Below are 27,901 nucleotides of genomic sequence, written 5' to 3'. Positions count from 1 at the left end.
CTGAATACCTCCAGGAGTGAGACATCCACAACTTCTATGGACAGCCTATTCCAGTGCCTCACTACTCTCATGATAAAGAATTTCTTCATAACATCTAACTTCTATCTCCCCTCTTTTCTTTTAAAAGTATTCCCCCTTGTCCTATCACGATCATTTTGATCTTGAAAAAAACTAACTTAAAATTTTGATCTTGATCTTGTTTGTAAGCTCCATTTATATATTGAAAGGATCTCTCACCTGAGCCTACACTGAACAAGCCCTTCTCCCTCTGCCTTGTCTCACAATAGCAGCGCTCCAGCCCGCTGATCATCCTTGTTACTCTGCTCTGGACTTGCTTCAACAACTCCAAGTCTCTTTTGTAACAGTGGCCCCATACCTGGATGCAGGTGCTACCTCAGGAGGTCAGAGCAGAGGGGGACAATCTCCTTCTCTCCCTGCTGCCACCTCCTTTTTGATGCAGCCCAGGATGTAGCCAGCATTTTGGGCCATAAGAGCACACTGCTGGCTCCTGCCTGAACCACGAGGTCTTTTTCCACAGGGCTCAGTGAGAACTCAGTGAGTTCTTCTCCCAGTTTGTACATGTATCTGGGATTGCCCTGCCCGAAGTGTAGCACCTTGCACTTGACCTTGCTGTGGGTCCATGTGAGCCCACTTTTCAAGCTTGTCCAGATCTCTTTGGATGGCATTTCTTCCTTCTGTTACATCAACTGCACCGCAGCTTAACCTCATCTACAAATAGGGGGCCAAACATTGGTTTCAGTTTCCTTTTACTGTTAGGTTAACATTTATGTTTAGACCAGCAGAATTCCTGGGGAGCAGCTCAGCACGAGGCAGCAGTGTGCCCAAGCAGCCAGGGGGACAAGCTGCGTTATTGAGTGCATTGAGCACAGCACAGTCAGCAGGTCCAAAGAAGCAACACTATCGTTACGTTTAGAGTTGGTGCAGCCTCCTCTTAGGTATTGTGAGTAGTTCTGGGCTTCAGTCTGAGGACACCTGAGTTGTCAAGTCTGAGAAATGACCTCGTGATTAAGTGGTATTTCCCCCCTAGTTGCTTGATTGGTGTTTACTTGTTGAAGGAACCAGCTACTGTTCTGTGGGGCCTTTCTGCAGACTCTCCCTAGTTTTATCACGCACTTGAGGAACCAGAAGTCCTGAATGTCTCTCCAGGAGCCATGCTTGCAGGCAGTGGCTTTGGGAAACCTGTGGCTGAAGTCTTAGAGATGGGAGCGGCATTTCTTAAGTGCCCTCCCTCTGTTAGAAAGGAGCATTTTGGAATGCAAATCTCGTGCTGGTGATGGGCTGTTATGTTGTGTGCCACTGCCTGGATGCACCAGGGAAACAAAGCAGCAAAAGGCAGCAGCAGTGATACTAGTGGGAGGTTCCCTCTCAAAAGAGGAAGGCTTATTCATCACAAGCAAGGCTGTTTCCTTCCTGTGGTTGCAATTCTTGCAACCACAGATGCCAGTGCTCAGAGGCAGCAAGTGGGACTGAGATCTGATTCTGTGCCCAGGACTGGATGCTGGCATGGCCCTGCAGTTTCTGGCTCTGAACTTTCTCCTGGTCCTTTTTCCTCTGCTGGCAGCACAGGGCCAGGAAGAACCTGATTCCCTGGTCCAAGGAGCACCCCAAGGAACAGGTTAGAATTTGACACTACTCTATTCACAAGTGAACATATTTCTGCTCTTCCTCTTGCATTTGCTGTGCGTCTTTACCAGGTGCAGCACGGCATCACAGAGGGCAGAGGTGATGTCCATGCCAGGGATGTTCTGGGGGGAATTTGGGGATGGAGGGTGTGAGGCTCCATGTACTGGGAAAGCCTCAGTGAGTGCTGGGATGTAACACACTTCCATGTACGGGGCAGTGTCCCTGGGAGCAGGAGGTGAGCAGTTCTCATAACTTTGCATTAATGTGGTTGTTCATGTCACATGTCCCTTCTTTGTGGCTGTTGAGCAGATGGTACAGAACTTCTGGGACAACTTCTCTGCCCCTTTGGGACAAGGGGCTCCCTATTCTGAGCAGTATAAAGACTCCTCACCCCTATAGGACTGGTAGTGCCATGCTCAGTAAGGTAATGGGCATTGCTAGCTGGAATCAGGTCCAAGCCAGCAGGCAGAGGAGGACTGAGCAGGCATAACTGTCCTGGCCAACTCATGGCAGACAGATCTGTCACCTTCTCGCTCCCTTGGGTCTCTGGAGGGACCATTTTTGAGTGCTGACACTGTGCTATTGCTCTCTGTGACATCTTGTTGTTTCATGCCCCAACTAAGCCCATTTCCACCTCTGCCAGAAACATGCAAAAGGCCCCGGTGGGACCCAGGACTCCATCTGGAACCAGATCTGCAGGAGTATAAGAAAAATGAAGAAGTGATGTTGAGCTGCCCTGAGGGTTTACAGCCATCCTACACCCAAGTCAGATGTTCAAGAGAAGTGCAGATCATCATTAATGGGAAACCTGTTTACAGGGAAGTTTGGCTGGGAAGAGCCAGCAGTGGTTCCTGGATCCGCATTCGGTCCAGAGTGGAGTGTGTGGGTAAGGAAGGCTTCAGGCTATGTGGTGGGGAGGCAGGAGGTGCAGCTGCAGGATCCTGGAGTCTCTGGAGCTACTGCTCCTCTTGAGATCTCCTGGGCATTCTGAAAAAAGCAGCATAGTGCGTTATTCCCCACAAGACCTTCCTGAGGCTGTGGTGCAGAAAGGCACTTTTGTATTGTGACCCAGAGCTTGTTACCTCACCACTGTGAAAAACTGAGGAAAAAGAAACTCTCTACAGAGGTCTGTGAAGAGCAGGACAGGTCATAAAGCAGATACTGATTGAAAGGTGAGATGCTGGCTGACTCTGACAACTTTGGGTTATGAGCGAGTAGGGAAAACTGCCTTGAACAGTGAAAGTGCACACACAGAGCTGCATTCACTTCCATCCGAACTTCACCTACTTCTCCATCCAGAGATCTGACATGTACTGACTCATCCTCTGGCTTCCCATCCCTTCAGCTGGGCTGGCAGTAGAGCTATGTAACTCAAGCACACTTGCAAGGGTGGAGCGGAAGGCAAGGAATTGACCCTGTTGCAATACTTCCTTTGCAGAGGTGCTAGAAGTTGTCCCTGCGACCCTGGAGGTTTCCAGCACCAGCATCAAACTGAACTGGACCTGCAGATTCCCTGATGCCTGCCAGCACGTGCAGGCCACATGCCGGCTGGCAGGGCCTTCCTCACCTCCTTGTGAGGCTGAGGAGGTCACTGGAGTGGAGCTCCTACACGGACAGAGGGGAACATTCACCTGTCCTCCCCTGCAGCCCTTCACTGACTACACTGTCACCATCTCGGTGCCCCCCAGCACAGTCCTGTTTTCATGGATGATCAGGACAAAAGAAACAGGTAGGTGTCCATGGCATCGTACAGGAGGGAAGGGGCATTCCTGGGCTGGTTCACCAGCAGAAAGGCAGAGAGAGGTGACCTTTGCCCAGCACTTCATTCTGAGCATCCCTCCCTGCTGTGATGGTGCTGGCATTGGGGCTGCATGCAGAAGAGGCTGTGCAGAGTCCTGGAGCAGAGCTCTTTCCTTCCTACCCCGCCCTCCTCACCACACCATCGCTGCTCCTGCTGTTGTGAAATCCACGCTCCTGTTGTGGCACAAAGCGTGCTTGGGTTTGCTGCACAGCCTGCCCCTGGGCAGTAGCTGAGGGCATCCTGATGTGGGCTCAGACCTTCTCTGCCAGCCCCACTTGTGACTCCGTTTTCCTGCGCTTCCAGTGCCGCAGAAGCCGGAGCAGCTGCAGCTGGATGCCAGAACGGGAACCCTCAGGTGGAAGGCGCTGCCCTCCTGCCAAGGGGAGATCGTTGGGTACCAGGTACCAGGGGCCCCCACCCAGCCCCTCCCTCCCTGCTGACAGCTCTGTGCACGCAGGTGTGCAGACCATGGAAAGCCCTGAGGACCAGCAGTCACCCATCCACGTGCTGAATTTCTGGCTGTCATGAATTTGAGCATTTCCGACTTCCTCTCAGTGGTCCTCAGTCCCCAGTGATGTATTTGGCGGGGTGGCCTTACAGGCTTTCCTGTGCCTCTTGCATTCTTATCTTTTCTCTGGCCATGACAAAGGCTGTGGTTTGCAGTGCTAGAAGCAGGGCTGAGGGAGGAGAGCGCTGCACCCAGCTTGTAGCCACCTCAATTTGTGACGTGATTCACAAATCTTGAGGATGCCTTGCAGAGGGCTTGCAGAGCAAAGGCACAGTCTAAGCAACTCCGTTTTCTGCAGCTGCTCTGGTGCTACCTAGAGGGTTAGCTCCAGAGTCTTTCCTGCCCTGCTCTGCTCAGCACTGACGCTTTGCTCACACACACACAGGGCCGAGGCTCCCGCTGAGCTCTCTGGGCACTTGCAAGAGCTGGGATAGGAACAGGGGCAGGAGGAGCAGAGCAACGTCTTGCTGCCTGGCTGTGGTGTGGGCAGGTTCCTGCAGGATCGTGGCCGCTGCCCTCCAGCTCCGTGTCCTGTCCCCAGCTGAACGTCACGGCCAGGGCCTTGCAGGACGGCGGCTTCCTGCAGATCGAGCGGCTGAGGCTGAGCAGCCAGACCACGGAGCACCCACTGCCCGCCTACGGCCCCGGCACCACATATGCGGTGGCCGTGCGGGGCCTCACAGCCGTGGGTCCCGGAGCTGCATCACAGTTTCACACCAGCGGCTCAGGTGAGGGTCTCCGCACGCAGCTCCTCCTCCTGCCCCCCCGTGCCAGTCTGCTGAGGCTCATCATGGGGATCTTCCTCTGCAGAGACGCCCGATGGCTGCTCCCGCCTCCTGCTCCATACCTCTCCATCTCAGGGCACAGCCGTGCTTCCCCTGCACCCCATCTCCCAGCACCCTGAGGCAGCGAGGTGAGCGCAGCCCCGGCTGCTCTGCTCTTGCAGCCCTGAGCAGTGCTGCATCCCTTAAGCTGCCTCTGTCCACCTCTCTCCATTCCCGTCTCTATTACCACCCCCACAGCCTCACTTTCTCCATCCTCATCCCCATCTCACTGCCCTACCTCCATCTCCAACCTCATTCCCATCCCCCTCCTCACCACCCATCCACATTCCTATCTCTTCCCCACCCCCATTCCACACCCCCGTCCCTTCCTCCACCCCAATCTCCATCCCTATTCTTGTTCCTATCCCCTTCCCCATCCCCATCCTCATCCCCTTCCCCGTCTGCTCTCATTGCTGTCCTCATTCCTATCCCTGTCCCTGCTCCCCAGCTCATCCCCATGTCGCTCTCATCCCCTTCCCCGTGTCCCCTCATCCCCATCCCCCTCTCACAGCCCTGCCTTGCAGTGAGCACCAGCTGCTCGTGGCGGTGACACACAACAGCACGGGGCTGGAAGACGCCTGCTCGGGGGAGCTGCAGCCCTCCAACCACAGCCACCCTGCTGACCCCTACGTGGCCGCCGTGCTCAACCTCAGCGCGCCCACGGACTTCGTGCTGGGTGACGGGGCCCGCGGGCACGGCTTCCACAACGCTCCCCTGCACCCAGGATGGGATTACACCGCCCTGCTGCGCCTCGCCCGGCGCTCACCGCAGGTACCCGTGCCGGGGGCTCTTGTGCACGGGGCGCGGCAGCGACCGCCGTGTCCTCAGCCACGGCTGGGGCCTTTGGTGGCCCTGGGTGGCAGCTCCTTGGTGTGTGGTGGCTGACGTGGGATTGCTCTGAGCTCCGTCCTGTGCCCTTCAACAGGCGGAGACGTTCACCTGCGTGTGCTACAGCTTCTCCATGGGTAAGTGGTTCCTCTGCCCCACACCTGTGCCTGAGGGTCTTTCTGTATCCCCCCTTTTCCCAGCCCATATCCTTGCAAGGACAGGAGCTGGGCAGTCCAGCAGCTCTTGTGGGAGCAGAGGAAACTTCTGTTTCCCAGATACTGGGAGTATTTACCTGCTATAACCGGTTCCTACCTCCATCTTCTTGGATGCTCTCTGGATCCTGAGGCTCTCTGTGGGTGCACAGGCTTTGGTACCCCTGGCCTTTTGGGCAGGTGTGCATGGCTGCAGCTGGACCCCCTGCAGCTTCCATGCCATCATCTCTCCTCCCATCTCGGTCCTAATGCTGCCCCAGTCCACATGCAACCCCAGAAACACAAACGCCTTGCCCAGCTTTGTGCTGAGGGAAATGCATGGAGGCATGCCCATGCTGAAGGGCATCGCACCCAGCATCTCATATCTCATATATGATCCTTGATCCCACAGATATCCCGATCCTGCAGTCACCTCTGCACACTTGCAGACATCTACTTCCATGGTCAGTGTCTGTGCAGACGTGGCGCAGGCTGTGGCACTCACCCCTGGCTGTTTGTTAGTTTCAGGTCAGCCACCATGGCCAGGGATTGTGATTGGAGTGGTTGTGCTTTTGGTGCTGATCCTCCTGTTTGCAGGCATCATGTGGTTTGTGCAGTCCAGGTGAGTAGGATGGGGAAAGTGGTTCAGCAGAACAACCTTCTCTCACAAGCAGCCCTTTGCTCAGGACTGCCCTTTGCCTTTGCAGGAGAAGGAAGGCTGTGTCCATCAAAGCTAAGGAGAGTAATTAAAAAGATAGAGAAAAATTGGAGCCAGGAGATCCTGACCTTTGGGAGAATCATATGCTCATCCTCTTCTTGGACATGTCCCCTTGTGCCCCAGCCAGGCTGGAAAGCTGCTCTCCCAGCTCCCGCCTGTAGTTCTTGTCAGAGTAACAGCAGTGATACAGAGAAGATGTGGTTGCACTTGAATCAACACTGGCTCTCCTGTGACCATCACCAGACTAAGTCTCCTATCCATTTCAGCAGAGCAGGTGGAAAGCAGGAAGGAGGGTCGTAAACTTTTTATTCTCAGCTTTTATTTACCCTTGTAAGTTCTGTAATTTTTCAATGGGATTTTCTGCAGTTTCATTTTTTAGACTTTGCCTTTGTTTTCTTGACTGTGAGCATTGTACACAGAAATTCCCAGAGGGGTTCGGGCTGAAGGATGCTTTGTGCTTCTGCCATGTCCTGGGTTCCTCACTCAATCTCCCCCCTATGCTGAAATCCACTCAAACCCAGTGCTCTGCTTGAGCTTGATGTGACTGCATTGCCCTTGCCAACCTGTCTGCCCTGTCCTGAAAACCAATAAATGAAGTTTGGAGGAGGCTGCCTGCCATGCTACAGCTCCTGCCTCGTCCCCTCATTGCCCATAGGGAGCTGTGCTCCCTGTGGGGTGTTGACAGAACTGTGTCTTGCTGAGATGATGCCAGCACACATCTTGGGTGGAACTGTGTTCTGTGCAAACACTGTGGGTAGAGCTGAGGGCCCGTGTTTCTTTGTAGCCCCCATGTCAGATCAAACCTGGAAGAAAAGTGGAGATCAGAGCTCACCACCACCACTGAAGCCATCACAGAGCCTTTATTGGTGATACACAGATAGAGCTATGGGGTGAGTCCTGACAGACATTCTACAGTGTGGTGCAGCAGCCTCTCCTGGACAACGTTCAAAGTATGGACATTCAATTTGGATTTCCACGGTGGGACAGGCAGGTTTGTAAGGGAGCCTCTCTGGCACTGTCAGGGCTGTGGCACCTGGAGGACCAGCATCGGGAAGATGCAGCAGCAGGAATGGACTGAGTGGTGTGGGAAGGAATAGGTCATCCCTGTGGGGCTGTGGATTATCCCTTCCCTGGCTCTTCTTGGGCACAAGCTTGCTGCTTCCCCCAAAGCAGGACAGATGGCCTGTGCTCCAGCCCTGCAGGAGATCTCACGGTGGTTTGGTGCTCCTGATGGAGCACAAGTGGGGCATTAGTGCAGCTACCCCACTTTCACTGAGGATGTCTGAAGGGGAGACTAGATGGGAAAGTTAGTTCTTTGCATCCTTGGCCTGTACACATCAAGGCCTGGTGCCTATCCTCTGCTTAGCATACTCACGTTGTGGTGCCAAGTAAAGTCCTGCCAAAACTCTGGGCAAAGAGCCATGTTCATGTTTGAAATTCTGTCTACAATTTGGAGACGGTCCAGCCTGTTGTTGTCTAGCTGCAGATGGCCCTTAGGGTGGCTTATGGGAGGAGTAAAGCATGGTTGGACTAGGTGATTTCAGTGGTCTTTCCAGCTTTAATGATTTTGTGATCCTGGGGCTGTGCACATCTCCTCTGGTTTCCATTGCTTCCACAAGAAGGTTGAAGTCCTGGCCAGAGGTGGGCTGTGACCATGTCTCTTACTTGAAATTGCCATAGGTTTCAAATGAATTCAAGTAACTGAGGGCTAGTTTATAGCACAGCCCATACTGCTCCTGTAGACAGAAGGATTCAGATAAGTACCTGCTACCAGAATACCTTAGGAAGGCCAGCATGGTTGCCACAATCTCCAAGAGAAAGCCAGGGGTAGGTACATCCCCATCTGGCTGAGAGTTAGGCTATCCCAATGCTGTGGCCATCTGGGCCTGGGAGGAGTGCCAGCGCCCATGGCACAGTATCTGATATTCACTCCCAGACAGGAGTCGCATGATGGCCTCAAGGACCTGGAGCTGGTGGTGAGGTGGGTGCAGGGCAGGCACCTGGGCACCCATCAGTTCTTCACCAGTGCTCCACTATTGCTCCAGTTCCCAGATGAGTGTGAAATCAACACCTACCACATCTTTAATCAGCTGCCTCCGCCGCCTCTTCAGCATCCTCACAGCCTGAGATACATCAACCAGCCCCTCACTTTGGATCTGCTCACACAGGAAGCTGGCAGCACAGAAGATCCCACTCCGGCTGGCACCATCCCTGTGGAGGGCAGCGTGATTTAGTGGTGCTGATCCCCGGAGGTGTCCCACCAGCCACACAGACCTGGGGCTCTTGGGATGGTCCTGCACCAAGCCAGCCTCCACAGGGAAGCCTTTTCCTCTGAACACAGCTGAACATAGAATCACAGAATCACAGAATCATAAGGTTGGAAATGACCTGCAAGATCATCCAGTCCAACCACCCTCCCATTCCTATCAGTGCCACAAGCACTAAACCATCTCTCGTAGCTCCTCATCCAGGTGCCTCTTGAACACTGGCAGGGATGGCGACTCCACCACCTCCCTGGGCAGCCATTCCAGTGCCTGACCACCCTTTGAGAGAAAAAGTTTCTCCTAATATCCAACCTAAACCTCCTCTGGTATAACTTCTGGCCATTTCCTCGGGTCCTACTATTTGCCTGGGAGAAGAGGCCAGACCCTTTTGCACCACAGCCTCCCTTCAGGAAGTTGTAGAGTGCAATGAGGTCTCCCCTGAGCCTCCTCTTCTCCAGACTGAACAATCCCAGCTCCCTCAGCCACTCCTCATAAGGTTTGTGCTCCAGACCCCTCACCAGTTTTGTTGCCCTTCTCTGGACACATTCCAGGGCCTCAATGTCTTTCTTGTAGTGAAGGGCCCAAAACTGAACACAGCACTCGAGGTGCGGCCTCACCAGAGCTGAGTAGAGGGGGATGATCACCTCCCTGCTCCTGCTGGCCACACCATTTCTAATGCAGGCCAGGATGCCGTTGGCCCTCTTGGCCACCTGGGCACACTGTCTGCTCATGTTCAGCCGAGCATCAACCAGCTGGCACTGATGTCAGGCTGACAGGCCTGTAGTTCCCCGGATCCTCCTTACAGCCCTTCTTGTAGATGGGAGTCACATCAGCAAGCCTCCAATCCTCTGGAACCTCTCCAGTCAACCAGGAGCGCTGATAGATGGCCGAGAGCGGCTTAGTGATCACCCCCGCCAACTCCCTCAGCACCCTAGGATGAAGCCCATCTGGTCCCATGGACTTGTGACTGTCCAGATGGAGGAGGAGCTCCCTAACGGCCTCCACCTCAATCTCCGGGGAGACATTCTGTGTGTCAGCCCAGATATCCAGATCAGGGCACAAAGTGCCCTGAAGATAGCTGGTCTAACTATTAAAGGCAGATGTAAAGAAGGCGTTGAGGACCTCAGCATTCTCCTTGTCATCTGTGGTCACATTCCCCGCCGCATCAATTAAAGGATAGAGATTATCCTTGGTTTTTCTCTTGCCATTGATATATTTGTAAAAGGATTTCTTATTCTCCTTCACTGCAGTGGCCAATCTAAGTTCAACATGTCCACCATGAGCTGAGACTGGAGCTGGTACCTGAGTTCACTGATGTAACTCAGAGTGAGTCATCTCTGTGCCACAGCTGCTCCTCTGAAAGACATATTGCTTACCAGCAAGTGATGAGGATGTGTCCATCCTGGCTCTGCCGCTGGTGTGTCTCCACCTTCCCTAGCAGGCTGATGATGGTGGTGGGATGTGGGGGAAGACGGTACTGCATGGGCCAGTCCTCCAGCTGCCAGAAATGGACTTTCATTGCAGATTTCTTGGGCTAGCGAAGAAGAAAGAAGTTGGGTTGGGCAGACAAGTAACCCACTGGCTTCATGGAGAGGAAGGCCAGAGAATATGGATATGGTCCAGAAGCTTAGAATAGCTATCCCCATCCATAAGCAACCGTTGAGATGCACAGACTATTCATGGCTGATGTTCTCCAGGTTGGAAAGGTGTGCACACGTATCTGTGCTTTGCCTTGTACCGCTGTATACAGATTCACCCTCTTGGGACAAAGCTCCCATGGGGAAGGCCCTGCTCTGACCAGTGTCATTCAAGGAACCAGTCTGCTCCTTTTGCAGGCCTTCCCTCTGACACTTCCACCTGTGACTTTGGCCCTAAACCAAAGCCTGCAGTGGCTCTCAGCTCTGTCAAAGGCTGTTCTCAAAGGACTTTGTCATTGCTATGCCAAAAACCCACCTGCTGCCTATTGGTGAGTGCAAGTGTCCAGACTGTGAAACCAGCTCCAGCCTCCTCAGAGATCCACTGGATGTGAAAATGGCCATGGATGGCTTTGCCCTGGGTGGGCCAGATCTCCACATATGTCTGAAGGGAGATAAATGCATGGTGGCACACAGCAATTCAATGCCTCACACGGGTACACTTGGCCCAACCCCTCAACTACAGCATGCATATGGGTACTCTGCCCGCTCTGTGCTTGGGGCTGACCTGCAGGACAGTAAACAGAAAAACAGCCCCCCTACTGGGTCAGGGGAAGTAAATCCAAGGGCCACCCTTGTTCCTGTGGGTTCCCCCCACCACTGCAATGCCATAGGACTCTGCAATGCAAAGTGGAACTACAAGCTTGCAGCTGGACCCCATAGCAAGCAGGGCCCCAGTGAAGAGATTCATACGGCAAAGGCAGAAGGTAGGCTGTCAGGAGAAGAGCAGGCAGCTGACCTTGTCCAGCTCCTGGAGCTGGTTCAGCACAACCACCGAGGTGCAGGTGTAATCCCAGACCAGAGCCCAGAAATCCACCAGTGTGCTGGAGAAGGGCAGCTGGGTGATGATCAGCCTGTCCTCCTTGCTGTATGTCTGCAAAACAGAGCAGTCGGGAGGAGGAAATGGTGACACAACGCACAGACACGGCCGTGCCTGTGAGAACCACAGCTACTCCAGCAACCTCCATGCTGCCAAGGGCTGGGCAGAGCACGCCGGGTGGCGGAGCAACTCAGCGCAGGCAAAAGGCAGCAGCCGCGCGGCAGCCCGCTGAGCTGCGCGCTGTCAGGGCTGCGGCTGAACTCGGGGGCCATCTCCTGGCAGCAGGGCCCCAGGCACTGGGTACAGTCACCAGGATGGAGCACTCGGCCTGGGGTGCCTGAAGCTGGGCGGCACAGCCCAGCTCTGCTCTGGGTGCTCGCGGAGCCTCTGCTGCTCCCTGCAGCCCCAAGCCCGCTAGACTGCGGCCTTACATTGGCAAACACGGCGTTGATGTAGCCCGGCGAACCGTCTGCATTCAGCGAGGACATCAGGATGGGCCGGAAGGAGTCCGCTGTGGAGGCAAGGGCAGAGAAGGGCTGAGCCATCCTCTGCCTGCACAGAGGGGAGTGAAGGAGAAGGCTCTGAAGCAGCTGTGAACCCCATTCCTGATCACTATCTGGTGCCCGATCTGGGCTCCTCCCAGTGACAGTGAGGGTTAGGGTGACAGTTGTGGTTAGAGTCAAGGTTGGGGTTAGGGTTAGGGTTAGGGTTAGAATTCAGGCTGTGATTAGACTTAGGATGGAGAAGGTTAAGTTCAGCTGTGGAAGCACAGAAGGAGGTGGGGATGAGGTGTGGTTCACATGGAGGGAATGCTTTGCCTATGTTAAGTAACAGTCTCAGTTTGTACAAGGAGATATTTAAATGGGACATTAGGAAGAATTTCCTCACAGAGAGGGTGGTAAAGAATTAGAACAGGCTGCCCAGGAAAGTGGTAGAGTCCCTATCCTTGGAGGTGTTTAAGAGATGCTAAGATGTGGCACTGAGGGACATGGTTTAGTGATCGGCCTTGATAGGTCAGGTTTATGGTTGGGCTTGGTGGTTTTGAAGACTTTTTCCATTCTGTATGATTCTATGATACTATGCAACACCAACCAGAAACTGGCATTTGGTCTCAGGGGCAGAATGGTTAGTCCCATTTTTCTGTCATGGTGATGGGGAGGGAATCAGCAGTGCTGGCAACAGCATCCTCCCCCTCGCTGCTCTCAGGAGCTGGATCGTGGAGCAATGAGCTGCCCAGTCCTGCAGTACCTGGCAGGATCCCTGGCTTGCGGTTCTTGGGCTGATTGCTGGGTTTCTCCGCTTCTCTGCACGGCAGGAGCTGGAACAACTCAGAAAATTTCTGCACTGCCTGTAAGGGATGATTCACCTGAGCAAGCCCTTCCTGTCAGCTCCCTTTCCATCTCCAGATAAACCACAAAGAAACACTCCCCCCACCTCTCACCCACAGCAGGAGGCAGCAGACCCGCTGCACCAGGTCCTGAGGGTACCTTGAACTCTTTCTCCAGGATGTTGTTCTGGATCTGGATCTCAGCTCCTTGGAGGCAGCTGATGTGACTGGCAACTGTCTCCACTGGCACCCCAGTACAGCCACAGAGCAAGCCTTCTAGCAGTACCTCATACAAAAAGGCATACTGCTCCTGCATGGAGATGTGAGTTAGTGTACCATCTGGAGCAGCTCCATGGGCAGCACTAGGACTCCAGACTACTTCCCACAGACTGCAACACACTAACCTGCATCAGGATGGTGCCAGCTCCACCCTTCACCTCCTTGCCAGACACCCCTGGGGCAGGCAGCCCTATTCTGAGAAGCAGCCAGCAACTGCAACCACCCAGACAAGACCATCTTTCTCTGCTACCTCTCAAACCAGACCCCCACTCTCAGGAAGGAAGTCCAGAAAACCAGTGAACCACTCATCCTGCGAGCAGTTGGACAGGCCTGTCCAACCTACGTCTTCCTCCATAGGGACACAGCTGTGAGCAGACTGTGGGAACATAGTCTCTTGGCCAGATGATGCCGTGTGGGCAAACATCCTGAAAGCCTGAAGGACACATGCCTATAAGAGCAAGGACCTGCCCTTCCGTGCCAGGACTGTTGGTGCATGTACATGCTGATGCTGCTTCAGAGAGTCTCAGAGGGTCCCTAGGTTTGGACAGCACAATGATAACAAAACCCTCCAGTCTCTATCACCTGGCAGCTCCAGTCCTGGTAATGGGACCATGTGACAGATCACAGCACAGATCACATCATAGGGGGGAAGGGGGAGGGGGCAAACCTGTAGTCCCACAGCATGTGGGCAGCAGGTGATTCCCCTCACCTTGGTCTGCACCATACATATCCTCTGCTCCCGCAGCTTCTGCACGCAGTGGAACACATCCACCTTTCCCTCAGCCTTTGCCATCTTCAGGAGGAAGTCCAGGGCAATGAAGGTGCCTGTTCGCCCAATCCCTGCACTAAGGACACAGAAGAGGGGTTGGTACTGCTCTAACCAGCCTTGGTCCAGCACATGAGCATTCCCATCCCAGTACCTGCAGTGCACCAGCACAGGACCTGCAGGAAATTCTGATTCACTTTTGTTCGCCATTTCCACTAGGCACAGCAGCTGGGCAGGGTTCCTGGGCACCTCATGGTCTGGCCACTGCATGTAGTGAAACTGCTCCACTGTTCTTGGGAGAGGGTATCCTGCCTGCAAGGAGGGAGATGTGTCTGGAGCAGGAACCAGCCTGAGAAGAAGTGAAGCACTTGCCAACAAGTAGAGGAAAAGCATGGCAGGTATGCACCAGCACCCAGCCCTCCCACAGCACCACCAATACAATGGCTGCTCCACTGTAGCTGATCAGACAGCAAAGGGCACCACGAGGACTCTGAGCAAATTCACCGTACCACATAATTTGCTTTATTCTCTGCCTCCACACAATAAGAACTGTGAATTCAAAGCAGTGAATGCAGCCTGTGTCTCAGAGGAAAGAAATAAATATCACGGTGTTGAGACTCTCCATAGTCTTCATAAAACCATAGCTTTCCCAAATAAGGCATTTCCTAAGGCTGATACTAACTGATATGCGTGTAGCCACTTTGGTACCAGGCCATCCTGTATTCACTTGGATTGAACTAATGAACTGCCGTGTCCCACCACCAGGTGCTCTTGGAGCCTTACTTTTTAGGTGGACTTTGTTCTTGGCAAGACAAGAACATGTGTAACATTAGCAGCTGTACTCATTTTCTTCTCCTTGCAACTCTTTTGGTTTCTCCAACCTTCAGTGGAAGTACCCATCCTGAGAAATATCTTCAGGATATTAATATACCTTAAACCATAATCTCTCTGTTCAAGTTCAGGAGCCTCAAGGCACCACAGTGCTTTCATGTGGATCTTCTGCAGGTTGACCCAGATGGCAAGTACCTGTCTCATCACTCTGAAAAGCCTGGATGTGGAGAGATGCCCTTTCATATCCTTTAGCTACTTTTCCACCCTTTGTGATCACCTCTCCCAGGCCCTTGGGAGTGCAGGATCTGCCCAGGTACATAGTCCAGACTCAGTCAGGGTGATCACTGGAGCTGACTGCTTGTCTTTTTGCCTTGCATAGAAACCCAGGGCTGATGCTCTGGAATAGTGCTTGGTGACAACAAGGCTGACCCCAAGCAAGACTGAATTTCAGCTGATAACTCCAGAAGAGCCCTGCAACCCCATCACAGCTGCATGACAGCCTTACCTTCTGCAGGCAGAAGAGACGTCTAACAATGCCCATGGTGGTCCTGGTGTTGTTGAGTGTTACAGTGAAGTCCCCATATACTTGCTGCTGCTCTGGCCAGTACTGCTCGCACTTGATCTGTCAATGGCAGCACCAACAATTTCATTAGGGGAGCGTTGCAAGTGGAGGTGTGGAGATGCTTCGTGACCTTACTGAGGGTTGTGCTGAGCAAAGCAAAGCAAGGGAACTGGGCACTGGGAGACCAGAGCTGAGCACAGGCTGGGATGCTTACCTTGTTGTGCTCCACCAAGCCTGTCAGCATCACAATGACTGAAGTCTTCTCCTGCCAGACCATCTGCCAGAAATCCACCACTGTCCCAGGCAAAGGGCCTTGGGAAGGAAGAGGAGAGCCCTGTGTCAGAGCCCAAACCATGGAGGTGCCCCCAGGCTCCTTGGTGCAGCCCCACATTTCCCTCTTCGCAGGGCTGATGTGACACAGCCTGGGCATGGCAGCACATGGCCACGGGTACGGGGCACCCCTACCTTGGCACCCATTTTAGAAAAGGGGTCCAGCAAAAGAGAGGGTGGATGAGCCTAGAGTGCACCAGTACTGATGGGTACTGGCACAGGGCAGTGGTCACTGCACCAAGCCTGAAAGTGAGCTGCTGCCCACTCATCTGAAAATGAGTGCCTGTCCCACCTATGTCCCCACGATGATCATAGAATTATAGAATCACAAGGTTGGAAAAGGCCTCTAAAATCACCTAGTCCAACCCAGCCCACTCCCCCACCCCACTAACCATGTCCCTCAGAGCCACATCCACATGTTTCTTGGACACCTTCAGACTCTGCCCACCTCCCTGGGCAGCCTGTTACAGTGCCTATCTACTGTTTCTGAGAAGAATTTTTCCCTAATATCCAACCTGAGTTTCCACATTTGGAGTCCTATTTACCCAAAATAATTCAGCAGCTTTGTAAGGACCCTGAGAACCCCCTCTGCTCTCTGCACAGAGCAAACCAACCCATCCCAAAGGGACTTCAAAGGGACTCAGAGAGTTTGGCAGCTCCTGAGGACCTGTGCCAGCTCTGGGCAGCTCCCAGGGCTGGGAGCACCCACCTTGAGCAGCAATGAAGAAGCGCGGGCTCCGGTAGCTCTGTGGGGGAGAGTTTCAAACAGCTCCAGTCACCCATGTTAAACATTTAATATGGCAAGAAGTAGAGGAGCCATCCTCCTCGCTACCTACATCCACGTAGCTGGCATTGATGTAGTCATTCCCTGTGTCAGAGGGCTGCAGCACCACACGGCAGTGATCGTCTGGGAGAGAGGGAGGTGGGAGTCAGTGGGCTGTCCCTTCGGGGCAGCACTGAAATGACTGTGTAAGGAAGGAAGTATCTTTTAGGAAAGCTCTGTTTGATCTTTCCTCAGGAGCTTTCCAAGCCTTGGGACAAGTTCAGAAAGAAAGAAGAGCTAACAAAATAACGGGGAACATGGCACAGGAAGAAGATGCGGTGTGTTTTGAGAGGAGACCATTAGCGAAATGGCAAATGTCCACACTGCATCAGCCACAGAGGAGTTTTGAGCTCCAGGAGAGCTTTGCTTACACGGAATGATGCTCTTGTAGCGGTTCTTGCCCTCGTTACACAGTTCCTTCCCAGCATTGCAGGAGTGGCAGAGGGAGGAAGCCAGTTTCTGCACAGGAGGAAGAGGAGCTCTGAATTAGTCCAGGTTCTGGCGGGTGTGAGGCTGAGTGCCTCACACACCCAAGGAGGGGCTGGTGCTGGATGGATGGTGCAACCAGATGGGAAAGAACACCTAATACAGACCTGGTACTCGCCCAGACGCCCTGCATCGTGCCTGTCAGCTGATTCATCCTCCATCTGCTCTGCCTCTATCTCTGCCCTTTGAAGCCTCTTCAGAGCATCCAGCAATTCCTCCACAAGGATCAGTGTGCTCAGATTACTGGCACCTATGGGAACATCAGGACAGGAGGTCAGCATGAGCTGATGGGAGTGAGCTGGCATTTCACTGGGCAGAACCCTACCAAACCCAGCTTCATCCTTGCCCATGCATGTCTCCCTCTCTGTGAGGTGTCTCATTCCCCATACCAGCCAGCTCTGCCCCACTTTGCTCTGCAAGGAGTCTCACAGTGCCTGGGAGCACCCTGCTCATTTTCTACCAAGCAGCCTGTTCAGACTGCTCATACCGCACCTCTGCGACGCTTCTGGAGGGGGATACTGCTGTTGATCTCAGAGGTGTCTGATCTGTTGCACTTTTGCCTGCAAGACAGCAAGTTAGCCAAAAGACCAGCAGGAGGTGGAGAGCAGAGGGGGGTGCCCACATGGCAACATGTCCTGCTTAATTTCAGGGTCCATACCAGGCAGCCCCTGGACAGAACAAAGAGCGGGAGAGAAGAGATGTGTACTGACCTGACGAACAGGGGGAGCAGGAAAATCCCCAGTGCCAAGACTACAGCGGCCAGCACAAATGCCATCAGCACAGGCAGTCTGTGCAGCAGAGGAATTGATTCCTGCCCTGCAAAAAGCACAGCCCAGGATCACGCTCCACATAACCCAAACCCACTGGAAGGAGATCCTACAGTGGTGTGGGGAGGAAAGGAGCTCCCATCATTTCCTAGCAGAGGTTCTGAGAAGGGAAGCAGCCTTGCTGATGCAGAAGGAGGGGTGATGCTGGGTGCAATGTCCTTCAGCATGGGCATGCCTCCATGCCTTTCCCCCAGCACAAAGCTGGGCAAGGTGTTTGTGTTTCTGGGGTTGCATGTGGACTGGGGCAGCACTAGGACCGAGATGGGAGGAGAGATGATGGCATGGAAGCTGCAGGGGGTCCAGCTGCAGCCATGCACACCTGCCCAAAAGGCCAGGGGTACCAAAGCCTGTGCACCCACAGAGAGCCTCAGGATCCAGAGAGCATCCAAGAAGATGGAGGTAGGAACCGGTTATAGCAGGTAAATACTCCCAGTATCTGGGAAACAGAAGTTTCCTCTGCTCCCACAAGAGCTGCTGGACTGCCCAGCTCCTGTCCTTGCAAGGATATGGGCTGGGAAAAGGGGGGATACAGAAAGACCCTCAGGCACAGGTGTGGGGCAGAGGAACCACTTACCCATGGAGAAGCTGTAGCACACGCAGGTGAACGTCTCCGCCTGTTGAAGGGCACAGGACGGAGCTCAGAGCAATCCCACGTCAGCCACCACACAGCAAGGAGCTGCCACCCAGGGCCACCAAAGGCCCCAGCCGTGGCTGAGGACACGGCGGTCGCTGCCGCGCCCCGTGCACAAGAGCCCCCGGCACGGGTACCTGCGGTGAGCGCCGGGCGAGGCGCAGCAGGGCGGTGTAATCCCATCCTGGGTGCAGGGGAGCGTTGTGGAAGCCGTGCCCGCGGGCCCCGTCACCCAGCACGAAGTCCGTGGGCGCGCTGAGGTTGAGCACGGCGGCCACGTAGGGGTCAGCAGGGTGGCTGTGGTTGGAGGGCTGCAGCTCCCCCGAGCAGGCGTCTTCCAGCCCCGTGCTGTTGTGTGTCACCGCCACGAGCAGCTGGTGCTCACTGCAAGGCAGGGCTGTGAGAGGGGGATGGGGATGAGGGGACACGGGGAAGGGGATGAGAGCGACATGGGGATGAGCTGGGGAGCAGGGACAGGGATAGGAATGAGGACAGCAATGAGAGCAGACGGGGAAGGGGATGAGGATGGGGATGGGGAAGGGGATGGGAACAAGAATAGGGATGGAGATTGGGGTGGAGGAAGGGACGGGGGTGTGGAATGGGGGTGGGGATGTAGAGATAGGAATGTGGATGGGTGGTGAGGAGGGGGACGGGAATGAGGTTGGAGATGGAGGTGGGGCAGTGAGATGGGGATGAGGATGGAGAAAGTGAGGCTGTGGGGGTGGTAATAGAAGCGGGAATGGAGAGAGGTGGACAGAGGCAGCTTAAGGGATGCAGCCCTGCTCAGGGCTGCAAGAGCAGAGCAGCCGGGGCTGCGCTCACCTCGCTGCCTCAGGGCGCTGGGAGACGGGGTGCAGGGGAAGCACGGCTGTGCCCTGAGATGGAGAGGTATGGAGCAGGAGGCGGGAGCAGCCATCGGGCGTCTCTGCAGAGGAAGATCCCCATGATGAGCCTCAGCAGACTGGCACGGGGGGGCAGGAGGAGGAGCTGCGTGCGGAGACCCTCACCTGAGCCGCTGGTGTGAAACTGTGATGCAGCTCCGGGACCCACGGCTGTGAGGCCCCGCACGGCCACCGCATATGTGGTGCCGGGGCCGTAGGCGGGCAGTGGGTGCTCCGTGGTCTGGCTGCTCAGCCTCAGCCGCTCGATCTGCAGGAAGCCGCCGTCCTGCAAGGCCCTGGCCGTGACGTTCAGCTGGGGACAGGACACGGAGCTGGAGGGCAGCGGCCACGATCCTGCAGGAACCTGCCCACACCACAGCCAGGCAGCAAGACGTTGCTCTGCTCCTCCTGCCCCTGTTCCTATCCCAGCTCTTGCAGGTGCCCAGAGAGCTCAGCGGGAGCCTCGGCCCTGTGTGTGTGTGAGCAAAGCGTCAGTGCTGAGCAGAGCAGGGCAGGAAAGACTCTGGAGCTAACCCTCTAGGTAGCACCAGAGCAGCTGCAGAAAATGGAGTTGCTTAGACTGTGCCTTTGCTCTGCAAGCCCTCTGAGCTGGACAGATTTGCAAGGCATCCTCGTGATTTGTGAATCACGTCACAAATTGAGGTGGCTACAAGCTGGGTGCAGCGCTCTCCTCCCTCAGCCCTGCTTCTAGCACTGCAAACCACAGCCTTTGTCATGGCCAGGGAAAAGATAAGAATGCAAGAGGCACAGGAAAGCCTGTAAGGCCACCCCGCCAAATACATCACTGGGGGCTGAGGACCACTGAGAGGAAGTCGGAAATGCTCAAATTCATGACAGCCAGAAATTCAGCACGTGGATGGGTGACTGCTGGTCCTCAGGGCTTTCCATGGTCTGCACACCTGCGTGCACAGAGCTGTCAGCAGGGAGGGAGGGGCTGGGTGGGGGCCCCTGGTACCTGGTACCCAACGATCTCCCCTTGGCAGGAGGGCAGCGCCTTCCACCTGAGGGTCCCCGTGCTGGCATCCAGCTGCAGCTGCTCCGGCTTCTGCGGCACTGGAAGCGCAGGAAAACGGAGTCACAAGTGGGGCTGGCAGAGAAGGTCTGAGCCCACAGCAGGATGCCCTCAGCTACTGCCCAGGGGCAGGCTGTGCAGCAAACCCAAGCACGCTTTGTGCCACAACAGGAGCGTGGATTTCACAACAGCAGGAGCAGCGATGGTGTGGTGAGGAGGGCGGGGTAGGAAGGAAAGAGCTCTGCTCCAGGACTCCGCACAGCCTCTTCTGCATGCAGCCCCAGTGCCAGCACCATCACAGCAGGGAGGGATGCTCAGAATGAAGTGCTGGGCAAAGGTCACCTCTCTCTGCCTCTCTGCTGGTGAACCAGCCCAGGAATGCCCCTTCCCTCCTGTACGATGCCATGGACACCTACCTGTTTCTTTTGTCCTGATCATCCATGAAAACAGGACTGTGCTGGGGGGCACTGAGATGGTGACAGTGTAGTCAGTGAAGGGCTGCAGGGGAGGACAGGTGAATGTTCCCCTCTGTCCGTGTAGGAGCTCCACTCCAGTGACCTCCTCAGCCTCACAAGGAGGTGAGGAAGGCCCTGCCAGCCGGCATGTGGCCTGCACGTGCTGGCAGGCATCAGGGAATCTGCAGGTCCAGTTCAGTTTGATGCTGGTGCTGGAAACCTCCAGGGTCGCAGGGACAACTTCTAGCACCTCTGCAAAGGAAGTATTGCAATAGGGTCAATTCCTTGCCTTCCGCTCCACCGTTTTAATGGTGCTGCTGACACACAACCCTGCCACAAGAAGGGAAACAGGAGGATGAAACAGCTCATTCAGGTCTCTGGATGAAGAAGCTGGAGGAGTTACCAGAGCATTTATAGCAGCTGGACATTAACTTTGGGTCGGTAGTCACTGCTGGAGGTAACTGTACCCCTTCAGGAACACTTCAGGCCCCCACCGCTCATCTGGCTGTTCCCACAGGCACTGCAGCTGCTGACACAACCAACAGGCACACCTCCCCGTCATCTCTCCTGGTTGCCCAATGACAGCTCCACCAGCAACCCGACTCTCAGCAGGGCATTTGGCATGGTGGGGGCTGAGTGCCAGCTGGGCACGGGGCTGCAAAGGTGGGATGGATGAGGCCGTGCCGCCATTCACTGGGGAATGCACTTAGGTATCAGCCGTGTCCACCAGCAAGACACAAGGGCAGAGCCGTGCTGCTGCTCAGGCTCCTGGCACTGTAACCCTGCTCAGCTGTTCCAGAGGGAGAGACAGTATCCATGTGTGCCTACATAAGGGGGCCAGCAGAAATGCAGGAGACCTCCATCATGCTCAGCTTCCCTCACTCACAAAGGTCCTCACTCACCCACACATCTCATGTATCCCACTGCCAATGGCCATAAGCCTGTGCTGTTCTTCATAAACCAGATGCTCTGAGGAGCTGGGAGGCCTTGGTGTGGTCTTGGCTTCACACAAGTGATCTCCATGGCAGAAGGCCAGTACCCATTAGGGCATGTCAGTGTCACCGCTTTATTGAAGTTGTAGAATTCCTGGTCTGGGACAAAATGAATCCTGGAATCCCACTGCGGCTTCTGACATTTCCCTGCACCAAAAACATGGGAAGATGTTAACAGAAGAGCTGCTGCCCTGGTACACAGTGGTGAGGGATGGAGTTTCTGGTCATGATGTGGATCAGCCTTCCTACACCACAGCCCTTCAGCAGCACCTCCCACTTCCCCGGCACATGCAGAGCCTGAATTCTGTCATGCTCACACAGCCTGCCTTTGTCTGGGTAGGAAGGGCAAAGTGGGGCTCCCAGGACGGCTCCTGGTGCCCCTTTATTCAGGCAGTCTGCACTGGACCAGATGCAGCTGCAGGCATTACTGATGTGCCTTCCCTTGTAGACTTCTTTGGATGTCCCATTGCTGAGGGACTTCAGTTTTCCTATACGTATGAAGTGGGAGTAGGATGGCTGTAAACCCTCAGGGCAGTTCAGCATCACCCATTTGTTCTTCCTATACTCCTCCAGATCTGGTGCCAGATGGAGAGCAGGGTGCCAGCAGGGCCTTTGGCACATTTCTATTTTAGATGGAAGCAGGTTCAATTAGGGTAGGAAATGGTGAGGTGTGGCAGTGCCTGAGGATGGGGTTGGCAGGGATCCCCAGAAACGCCTTCTAGATCCCAAACACAGATGGGAAGACACAGACACCTCTGCCAGGACCAAAGATGGAAGCCTTCCTCTTGCTCTGGAGCCACAACTGATCCCCACACACCTGATCTGCTCTCAGCCAGGGGCATCCATTGCCCCCCACAACAAGACATAACCTGGACACTTCCTAATCAGACATCTCTTTTCTTTCCTTCAAACCTGCCTCCATCCCTGAAATCACTGAGTGCCTATGATGCTCCAGATCTCTCTAGGCTCCAGCAAATCTCTTCTGCACTCTCCTTGCTCAGGGGTTGGTCACAGCCTGCTTCTTTCACCCTCCTCACACTGCCTGCCCTGACTTGCAGAAGGCTCATATGCACCTTTCTAGCCATGGGAGCGTGAACTCTGGCAGCAAGAATGGCACCTTTTTCCCTGCCCGCCTCCCTGCAATCATCCCCACAGGTAGCACAGCCCTGTCCTGTGGGAGGGCACTGCCCTTCCCTCTGGCATATCCCCACTGGCTCCCATCCAGGTACCCAGTGCTCCCTGCACCCCCCACTCATTTATCCCTTCTGTTTCCCACACTGCAGCTCCTGCAGCTGCTGGAGGAGTCCCGGGGACCCTCCTCTGCACAGGAAACAAGGGTTTGCAGAGCAGTGCACACCAGGGTGGCATCGGAAGCCACAGCAAAGAGCAGGACAGTCTTGGGAGCCTCTCAGAGCTGGCCCCACACCCTGCCCCATGACGTGTGTCTGCTGGGCAATGCTGTGGGTGGCATTTTGGTGTGAAGGCACAGAGGGGATGAGTAGAAATGCTGCTGCCTCACTTACCTTTACATGATACATTCTTATCAATGAGCATCCAGGCACCAGAGACCTTCCTCCCCATCCAGACGTATTGTGTGATAGGACTTGATTCTTGGAATTGCTTTACACATTTGACGCTGCTGAAGGAGGGCTTGAGATGTCCAGGGCAGCTCAGCTGCAGTTCCTCATTCACTCTATAACTGTCTCTGTCTGGTGTAAACTGAAGTCTGTTGTCCCACTGCGGCTTGCTGCACTGTTCTGTTGGGACAAAATGTGACAGTCTGTCTTGGGGACAGGGGCACAAGGAGGAGGGCTGAGTCTCGGCCATGCTGACTGTGGTGTCAGCACTGGACAGCATGAGGAGATGTGAGGCCCAGGAGCAGCAGAGGAGCACGGTGTGGATGTAATCTGGACTTCAGTAAGGCCTTTGACTGATGGTCTCTCATCACATCCTTCTCTCCAAATTGGAAAGATACAGATGTCATGGATGAATTTTTTGATGGACCATGAATTGATTGCGAGAGTGCACCCAGAAAGTGGAGGTCAATGGCTGAATGTCCAGATGAGACCAGTGATGAGTGCTGTCCCAGAGGGGTCAGTACTGGGTCTGCCAACTCTTTGATATCACCATCAGTGACACGGACAGTGGGATGGAGTGTGCCCTCAGCAGTTTGCAGATCACATCCAGCTGTGTGCTGCAGTCGACATGGCTGAGTGCCTGGCACGGACCAAGAGCCAGTCAGGGAAAGTGACTTTCGATAGCACAGAGAGCTGGGCTCAGTTGCGAGCCCGATTAGGCACCAGGATGATGTTCCTGCGGTCAGTTTGGAGGTGGGAAACTCAGAGAGGGGAGAGGGTGAGAAGACTGAGCACAGAGCTGCAGAGAAGGCACCTCCTGCCACTCCACTTACCAAGGCACTGCACAGTCTCCTCAATGCGGACCCAGGTTCCAAAGCTGCTCCACCCCAGCCACGTGTCTCTATATACAGATCCAGCATAATCCAAAGCCCCATTTCCCCCCCCACATCTGACACGGGTGTAGGATGGCTGTAAACCCTCGGGGCAGCTCAGCATCACTTCTTCGTTCTTGCTGTACTCCTCCAGGTTTGGTGCCAGATGGAGTTCTGTATCCCAGCGGGGCCTTTGGCACGTTTCTGGCAGAGGTGAAAACGGGTTCGGTCAGGGTGGGAGCTGGTGAGGCGGGACAGAGCACGGTGGGTACCAGCAAACACCTGCAGCCCTCCGGTCACTGGAGGGGCAGAAAGTGGCATGTCCATCTGCCATGATACGACCGCTGGAACAGCTCTTGGGAAGGGGCTCACCTTGTACGTCCCGCTGACCTCTCATTCACACCTTGTATGTCCCAGTGACCCTCAGAGTCACAAACTGTCCCACTGCACCCTCATCCCTGCCACCCCTTGCCCCTCTTCACGGCCCGTAGTTGGGATTTACCCAGGACTGTCCTGTCCATCCACTCCTTGGTCCGACCCCCAAGGCACGGGGCACAGGACCCGGCCCTCCTGCTGCGTGTTGCCCCCACACTGTGTGCTGCTCTCACTCACCAACACACTGAACGGCCCCTTCTATGAGGATCCAGGCAGCTGCGCTGTTCCTCCCCATCCAGACGTATTGTGTGATAGGACTTGATTCTTGGAATTGCTTTGCACATTTGATGCTGCTGAAGGAGGGCTTGAGATGTCCAGGGCAGCTCAGCTGCAGTTCCTCATTCACCCCATAACTGTCTCTGTCTGGTGTAAACTGAAGTCTGTAGTCCCACTGAAGTCTGTAGTCCCTCTGCGGCTTGGTGCACTGCTCTGTTGGGACAAAGTGTGACAGTCTGTCTTGGGGACAGGGGCACAAGGAGGAGGGCTGAGGCTCGGCCATGGCTGACTGTGGTGTCAGCAATGGATGGCATGAGGAGATGTGGGATCTTGGGACAGGAGTGGAGCACGGTGTGGATGGAAGGTGCTCAGAGAGCTGTCACCTCTTCATTGTTCTTATAAAATCCCAATTAAGGCATCTGGGGCAAAAATCTCCAACCTGGTGCCTGCTTGGGGTGCCCGCAGGAACATGAGGGGCTCAGGTGAGTCTCAGCATGTCTGGTTGGCCCTGTATCACTAGGATGGAGCTCAAAGAGAAGATAGAGAGAAACACACAGCTCCCAGCCTGGTAGGAACTGACAGCATCTTGCGAGCAGAGAAACCACCTTTGAAGGCTGTTTTTCACACCCTCACTGCACAGACAGCCGCCTACAGGCCTCGCACAGAGTGCAGGAAAAAGCCTGGTGATGGTTCAGCATGGAAAATATGGTTCAGGCGTGACAAAGAGGCTGCACTCAGCATGTGATGTGCGCTGACTGCAGAAAGGTTGGTCTGTGTGCTTTGCAGACACGCAGTACTGTGCTGTTTTTCATGCAGTGATTAACCCCTTGTTGCCTCTGCTCTGCAGACACAAATGCAGCATGTGTTTTACAGCAGTCATATGGAGCACCTGTTCCTGCTGCAGGACGTTCCAGGAGTGTAGCAAAGCGAAGCCTGGTGGGCCCTGGGTGCGGATGGCAGGAGGGCTCATCAGAGAGTAGCACAGAGTTCACAGTTTCTATGGTGTCCCCTGGAGTCTGTGCTCCCCCCAGGGTTTACTCAAGGCCCTGTTTGAAATCCAGGTCTCTCTTACTCACACTTACAGTGGCACCAGGCACTGCTGCTACAGCTCTTGCCTGTCTGCCTGTAAGTCACTGCGTATCGTCAAGCACTACAGGAAAACACCCCCTACAGGCTTGCCCACCTCCCTTCTGAGCATGCTGTGAGGAGCTGAGGCTTTCGTTCAGGTGTTAAAACCCCACAGAAGCAGTGCAGGGGGGCAGTCAGGAGACAACAGGACAAAGGAACAGTGCAGCTTGGTGCACACAATGCACCATACGCCCCAACCACATCCTCTGCTGGCAGCTGCTCACGGTGCTGGCAGTGCTGACTGTGGGGCTGCCTCACCCAGCATTGGGATACTCCTTATGTCATGTCGTTTCCTCCACGCTACCCAAAAACACTGTGGCCTGGGGTTGTTCCCCACTCTTTCATTGTACCCTCCACGGTTAGGGGGGATGTGCAGGGACCTCTGCTCCCTTTGTTCCCTATCTCTTCCCAGGGGGTCTGCCCTGCCCCACTACCTCTGGCCATCACATGTAAGATGGCTCCAGCAGGGCTCCATCCTGACCATCCCCCTCTCCTGGTCCTCCGTGATGCAAGGATCCTGACCCCAGGGGGACCATGGCACTGCTCTGGGTGTGGATGTACACAAACTGAGGATGCAGGCAGAGCTGCAGTGTGTGGCTGCTGAGCACTCGTGTCTCAGTTCCTCTTCTTCACAAACACAGAGGTGCAAACTCAGCAAACATTATCCTCACCACAGGCAGCTCCTGGGACAGGCAGGTGACGTAGTTGTGCAGAGCATGCCATGTGGTCACCAGCCACCATGTCCCCACTGTGTCCTGGACTCCACCTGCCCTTATGAACTGGGCAAATGAGCTGGAAAACTACACATGGGCATAGTTACACTCTCCAGCCCACCAGGACAGTTTGAGCAGGGGGTTTGGGCACTGCAGGCAGGGGATGTCCACTGCCACTGACTTTACCCCCAGTGTTACAGTGACAGTGTGCTGTGCTCCACTCCCTGCAAGCACAGGGCACTCCTCCATTGCAGTTCCTCTGTGCCACACAGCATGGTGGGACAACACAGTGCTCATTTAACATTTTTTTGTCATCCAGCTGTGGCAAGGTCAGTACAGAGAGAGACTCCAGGTCAGACAGAAAGCAGGCAGAAAGCAGGGTAATGGCCCCGGGCCTAGCCTCTGGATGGGTCCTCCACCTCCTGGGAACTCAGATTGCTCCTGAACTACAGAGACGACTTGAAGGGCTCTGCTGAGATTAAATATCAGCCCCGTGTCTCAGCTTTGCTGGCAGATGTTGGAAATAACGAAACAACCCTGATCCGCTCCTAGAAAATGAGCTGTGTGTGGTGCTCTGCAGTTCCCCCTCATGCCAGGCTGCAGAGCTGGGGATGGGCACCGTGACTCTGTCTCGTGGACCTGGAGAGCCCCCTCTCCTGGGTTTCCCTGAAGGGCCCCCAGCTCACGGCTTGGGCACCCCATAGCCTGTACTAAGAGCAGCCTTTAGGAGATGTCACTGCACACAGGGGCATGGCACAGGGGAAAGCATTTATGTGGTCTCCTAAAGACAGCACCACACAGCTCACGGCAGCTCGACCCCAACTGATGCCCATGTATCGCGGCTCCTGCTGTGAGTAACACCTCTGGCCCTTCCGTGTGCTGCTCATGGTCAAAATATGCAGCAAACGCACAGCAAGCGAGCAGTGAGACAGACCTCCCTTTGCCAGGGGAGAGCAGCCATCCCTTACCTGGATACCAGGAATATCCTCTGTTGTTGGGGGCATGTTGTTCCGTCTCCAGCGCTGCCAGCAGAGTCTCTAGGACCAGGAGAAGGGCCCACTGCGGGGCCATGCTCCCTCCTCCCCACAGGCAGCACCTCTCAGTGCGCCCGTCTGACTGCACGATGTGCATGCACTGGAAGGAAACAGCTGGGCAGAGCAGTTGCTTGCGGTGCAAGAAGCTTCCTCATCATAGAAGGAAGCTCTGCCAGTGCCAGAACTGCTTTCTGGGCAGGCTGCATGCCCCTTTTGCAACCTCATCGCTCCCTGAGAACAGATTTTAGGTGCTGTGGTGGGAGCAGCTGCTCTCACAGAACCTGGGCATGCAGGAGGACATTGTGAACAGTGCTGGTTCCTGGATTCCATTCTAGCATTGAAGCCATGTGGAAACTGCCTCAGGACAGACCTCCCCTCATCAGTGTATCTCAGCCTGGGAGAAATTGAGGA

The 27,901-nt window shown here is 54.9% G+C and overlaps 2 protein-coding genes across 6 annotated transcripts; one reads left to right on the top strand and one right to left on the bottom strand.

The window, feature by feature from the left end:
• Positions 1-1,451: 1,451 nt before the first annotated feature.
• On the top strand, positions 1,452-7,389 carry LOC125687073 (uncharacterized). Of its 3 annotated transcripts, XR_007373961.1 has the most exons (11): positions 1,452-1,636; positions 2,288-2,530; positions 3,083-3,373; positions 3,749-3,846; positions 4,495-4,681; positions 4,764-4,866; positions 5,302-5,548; positions 5,703-5,742; positions 6,319-6,418; positions 6,504-6,844; positions 7,299-7,389. XR_007373961.1 is itself a non-coding variant. In XM_048931841.1 (10 exons), exons 1-10 carry the CDS (start codon positions 1,525-1,527, stop codon positions 6,544-6,546), a joined length of 1,464 nt encoding a protein of 487 aa, XP_048787798.1. In that variant the 5' UTR covers positions 1,452-1,524; the 3' UTR covers positions 6,547-7,065. The 3 variants fall into 3 exon arrangements, 2 of the variants coding, with proteins under 2 accessions (XP_048787798.1, XP_048787797.1); XM_048931841.1 differs by lacking the exon at positions 7,299-7,389 and having other exon boundaries at positions 6,504-7,065; XM_048931840.1 differs by lacking the exons at positions 6,319-6,418; positions 6,504-6,844; positions 7,299-7,389 and having other exon boundaries at positions 5,703-6,294.
• Positions 7,222-27,631, bottom strand: LOC125687072 (receptor-type tyrosine-protein phosphatase kappa-like). Of its 3 annotated transcripts, XM_048931839.1 has the most exons (29): positions 27,425-27,620; positions 24,577-24,828; positions 23,926-24,168; positions 23,039-23,272; positions 21,426-21,662; positions 20,485-20,775; positions 20,012-20,109; positions 19,162-19,348; positions 18,977-19,079; positions 18,292-18,538; positions 18,098-18,137; positions 17,407-17,512; positions 17,189-17,256; positions 16,804-16,946; positions 16,582-16,669; positions 16,224-16,294; positions 16,097-16,133; positions 15,272-15,369; positions 15,001-15,117; positions 13,819-13,976; positions 13,608-13,743; positions 12,780-12,929; positions 12,541-12,640; positions 11,724-11,803; positions 11,212-11,346; positions 10,732-10,857; positions 10,155-10,312; positions 8,590-8,725; positions 7,226-8,250 (listed from the first exon to the last, which is right to left on the bottom strand). In XM_048931839.1, the coding sequence occupies exons 1-29, from the start codon at positions 27,585-27,587 to the stop codon at positions 8,176-8,178; spliced, it is 4,077 nt and encodes a 1,358-aa protein (XP_048787796.1). In that variant the 5' UTR covers positions 27,588-27,620; the 3' UTR covers positions 7,226-8,175. The 3 variants fall into 3 exon arrangements, 2 of the variants coding, with proteins under 2 accessions (XP_048787795.1, XP_048787796.1); XM_048931838.1 differs by having other exon boundaries at positions 7,222-8,250; positions 17,189-17,512; positions 27,425-27,621; XR_007373960.1 differs by lacking the exons at positions 7,226-8,250; positions 8,590-8,725; positions 10,155-10,312; positions 10,732-10,857 and having other exon boundaries at positions 11,238-11,346; positions 12,727-12,929; positions 17,189-17,512; positions 27,425-27,631.
• Between the last annotated feature and the right edge of the window lie 270 nt (positions 27,632-27,901).

This window comes from Lagopus muta, chromosome Z (assembly GCF_023343835.1).
Source record: "Lagopus muta isolate bLagMut1 chromosome Z, bLagMut1 primary, whole genome shotgun sequence".
Lineage (NCBI taxonomy): Eukaryota > Metazoa > Chordata > Aves > Galliformes > Phasianidae > Lagopus > Lagopus muta.
Note: the sequence above shows the minus strand (reverse complement) of the source record. Positions and strands in the feature narration are given on the sequence as shown.

Bases quoted from the DNA above. Each gene is read 5' to 3' on its own strand.
- LOC125687073 (XM_048931840.1), top strand. From the start codon at position 1,525: ATGGCCCTGCAGTTTCTGGCTCTGAACTTTCTCCTGGTCCTTTTTCCT. The intron at 2,531-3,082 runs GTAAGGAAGGCT...CTTCCTTTGCAG, and splicing joins GTCCAGAGTGGAGTGTGTGG to AGGTGCTAGAAGTTGTCCCT. The intron at 4,867-5,301 runs GTGAGCGCAGCC...CCTGCCTTGCAG, and splicing joins CAGCACCCTGAGGCAGCGAG to TGAGCACCAGCTGCTCGTGG.
- LOC125687072 (XM_048931838.1), bottom strand. From the start codon at position 27,587: ATGCACATCGTGCAGTCAGACGGGCGCACTGAGAGGTGCTGCCTGTGG. The intron at 11,804-12,540 runs GTACTGCAGGAC...TTGCCTCCACAG, and splicing joins CAAGCCAGGGATCCTGCCAG to CGGACTCCTTCCGGCCCATC. The intron at 8,251-8,589 runs GTAGGTGTTGAT...TTCTGTCTACAG, and splicing joins GGCAGCTGATTAAAGATGTG to GAGCAGTATGGGCTGTGCTA.